Source organism: Gavialis gangeticus, unplaced genomic scaffold (assembly GCF_001723915.1).
Source record: "Gavialis gangeticus isolate Ggan-Ray unplaced genomic scaffold, GavGan_comp1, whole genome shotgun sequence".
Classification (NCBI taxonomy): Eukaryota; Metazoa; Chordata; order Crocodylia; family Gavialidae; genus Gavialis; species Gavialis gangeticus.
The window spans coordinates 16,511,505-16,515,156 of record NW_017728993.1 but is presented as its reverse complement, the minus strand read 5'-3'; the positions used below and the strand labels follow the sequence as shown (position 1 = coordinate 16,515,156).

Here is a 3,652-nt window from a genome sequence, read left to right as displayed (position 1 = left end):
AGCCTCCCATTTTCTTAATGAGAACGGGGTGAGAGACAGTGTCAAAAGCCTTCCGGAAGTCCAGGAAGACTATGTCCACTGCTACCCCTGCATCTAATGATCTGGTGATCTGATCATAAAAAGCCACCAGGTTGGTCTGACAGGACCTGCCACTGATGAACCCGTGCTGATTGCCCCTAAGCATGCAGTCCCCTGCTGGCCCCTCCTGGATGTGTGCCAGAATTATTTTCTCAAAGTATAAATAAATGAAACCTAATATACATCGAAGACATAGTGACTTGCTTTGATTTAAAAAACCATCATACCGGTTAAGAAAGCAGTAATGCGGAATGAAGTGCTGTTGCAAAACAAGCATGTGATGAAAGGAAAACAGTAGTATGAAAAAGAAGGAAAATGATTATTTTATAAGTGCACACTTGGCTAATAGGGAACCTACCCAGGTACAAACCATGATTTCTTTGTAGAGCATTAATAAAAAATAAAAGAATATACAGTTTTCTAGACATGGGAAAGGTAAAATGATGTGGAGTAAAAGGTCCTGAAGAAGGAAAAGTTCAGATTAAACATTTAAGCAAATATCTGAAGAATAAGGAGAATTATATAATGGAACACGAGTCTAGTGAGGATGCTGAGTCACCAGCAATAGAGGTGCTCAGAAACAGGGCTGAAGACATATTAGTAGGATAAGGGCAAGGAGCTGGGTGAGAGCTTGAAAGCTCTTTCCTGACACTAACATCTATGGGTACAAGGTCAACATCAGGTTTGACTGTGGTAAACATACCTCAATCTCCAAAGGTAAATATGTTTTTTTTTTTTTAAAAACAGCCATAATCACTGGAACCTTATTTGAATGTAAAGACACCCAGTACGTAGTTGCTCCTGAGTTTATATTACGTAGTGTATTATGCTATATTTCAGTTTGGGGCAAATTATTAAATGTTGTTGACTCTCTGTAAGTGGAATACGTTCCCATTATCATTATTGCTCTTCAAATTGCTCTCCATTTTAGTAATAACTCTTTCTACTGTGACTGCTGCCCTTGATTCTCCGAATATATTCAAATTACAGTTTAACTTTTTACTTCCTCCACAAAGCTTCTTATAGTCTTAGCTGAAATTATTTTGAAATTGTCTGATGAACACTAGACATAGGGTGGTTTAGCTAGGCCAAGAGATGAACCATCAAAAGTTTGAGGTTGTATTCCCAGCTCTATAGATTTTTCCAGGTGACCCTGACAAGTCACTTAATATCCTCATGCCTTTATTTATCCATCAGTAAAATGGAGATTAGGATGCTTGACAGTAATTATCATACTGGAAGAGCTAATTTAGTAAAACATATATATGCCTAAAGTGTATTATAGTAAAAGGGAATGACCTTAGTTAATCATGGTTCAGGGATCTTGTACAATTACTTACCTATATATGAACTAATTTTCCAATTGGACATTTCCCTGAACTCTAATTAGTAGAAAAGGGCCTAGTTTACACAAAGCTGTATAGTTATCTGACACTGTCTGGTAGTCTGGCTAATAGCCATTTTTAATTACAGTGGGAGTATTTAAATCTATACTGTGTTCAGTGTTGCCTTCAGATTTTATATGCTTATATCTGCCTGTTTAAGATACTAACCTCCTGCCACCCTCCTGACCACCTACCACCTTACCAAATATAAGCATATATTCATTTTAAAGGAGTCACTTGTTAATGGGATATAAGACTCTGAGCAGGGTGGAATAGCTAGTGAAATGACTGAGATCACATGTGCAAGGGGTCAAAAGTTGAGAGAACTTGTTCTCATGTATATATGTGGAGTGATGAGGGCAGCAGCTCATCAGAGAAGTTAGAGGATTTATAAGATCAAAGAGAATGGAATGAACTTTCAATATTATAGTAATAACTGGAAAGTATTCCTTGTTCAGAAATAACCATATCCTGGGCTAGTAAATGCCCATACATTATATTATTAAATATATTATTTGTATATTTATATTATATTATATTATATTATATGTATTATAGATATATATTATTAAACAAACAGGATGCATGCACAATTTCTCATCAATCGTATTCCTTGGACTGATTTTTAGATCACAGTTGAGTGAGAGGAAGATTGTTTTTTAGCAAAAGGGCATCAAAAGTCATAATTTCAAAAAACCTTGCAAAGAATTCAGAGATTTCCGGATCAGTCCCCTTGCCCAATTTAAAATTATTTCCAAAAGCAAAAATGTTCAATCAAAAGGGTAGAAAGGAAACAATTCTTCCTCCTCTTGCCCTTTTCCTATACCCATACTAACGGTAGGACTAAAAAATGCAAAACTAGACAAAGAAAATCATTTTCTTGGTATTTCTCATGCCTGTGGCTCAATCAGTGAACATAAGGGTCTTCAGTTATTCTGAAGCTGAGTTTTAAGTGGGGGGTTGCCTGTACCAGTGTTCAGGAAGCACAGTGCCTATTTTTAAAAGCAAAAATCTCTGATATTTCTCTGCTGGTGCTCTAAGAAGCCCTCTCATTGTCCACTATTTTAAAACTTACTGTGTGTGTCTTATTATTTCCAAATGGCTTCTTTTCATATCTTTAAATGCTGTGGGCATGATCTTTAGAATAATTTCTTCATTTAAAAATGCTCCTGTCAACTTTACATAAGGCCATTGTTCAAAAATAAATACAATGCCAGTTCTTCTAGTTAAGCTTTATCTCAACACTCTGAACGCAAAACTTGGTGGGATTAAGGCCCGAGAGATATTTGTACCATCTATTCATATACCTGGATGATGTGGCCAGGGCAATGAGCAAGGCTTGAAGAATCCCTCTGATGAAGACAATTGGATTCTTTTTGGTGATAAAGAAGTACATCATTGGCAGAATGAACAGTCCATGCACCACCAGACCGCAAACCACTGTAATGGCATAAAAGCCTAGCTTCTTCCCAATGGCTGTAGGATCATCCATTTCTAAGATCTTGCCAGCAATTAGAAATACTATTCCAAAAGGAAAATACCTGAATAGAAAAGAGAGATTGATTATTATTTCAGAGATCACTTTCACCAAATACTGGGGACTAACAACCTCCTGCACTTTCATTCTGCTCCAGGCACAGGACTAGATCTCCCAAGGATTAACGAGCCTGAGGGTTTCAACATTGCACCCTTGAGTTTTAGATCCACATTCCTTTTCCCTTCAACATTTCTAGACAAAAGCTTTTATATCAGATTACAAGTAGGGGTAATGCTTTCTCTGACTGGCCCTAAGAGACGCATACCACATACTTAAATGCAGTTCACTCAGTAGAAAAGTGCATATCTACAGGCATACCTCGTTTTATTGCGCTTCACTTTATTGCGCTTCGCAGATATTGCGTTTTTTACAAACTGAAGGTTGTGGCAACCCTGCGTCGAGCAAGTCTATCGGCACCATTTTTCCATCGGCGCCATTTTTCCAACAGCATTTGCTCACTTCGTGTCTCTGTGTCACATTTTGGTAATTCTCGCAATATTTCAAACTATTTCATTATTATTATATTTGTTATGGTGATCTGTGATCTTTGATGTTACTATTGTAATTGTTTTGGGGCGCCATGAACCGCGCCCATATAAGACGGCGAACTTAATCGATAAATGTTGTGTGTGTTCTGACTGCTCCACCGACC

The 3,652-nt window shown here is 37.4% G+C and overlaps 2 protein-coding genes across 2 annotated transcripts in view; one reads left to right on the top strand and one right to left on the bottom strand.

Moving 5' to 3' along the window:
• CPT2 (carnitine palmitoyltransferase 2) overlaps window positions 1-3,652 on the top strand; it is a 108,615-nt gene that overhangs the window by 5,412 nt on the left and 99,551 nt on the right. The gene's annotated exons all lie outside the window — the stretch shown is intronic.
• SLC1A7 (solute carrier family 1 member 7) overlaps window positions 1-3,652 on the bottom strand; it is a 101,075-nt gene that overhangs the window by 20,643 nt on the left and 76,780 nt on the right. Inside the window, exon 7 of the mRNA XM_019501284.1 lies at window positions 2,771-3,004. Coding sequence (XP_019356829.1) covers window positions 2,771-3,004 — 234 coding nt within the window. The remainder of the gene's footprint in view (window positions 1-2,770; window positions 3,005-3,652) is intronic.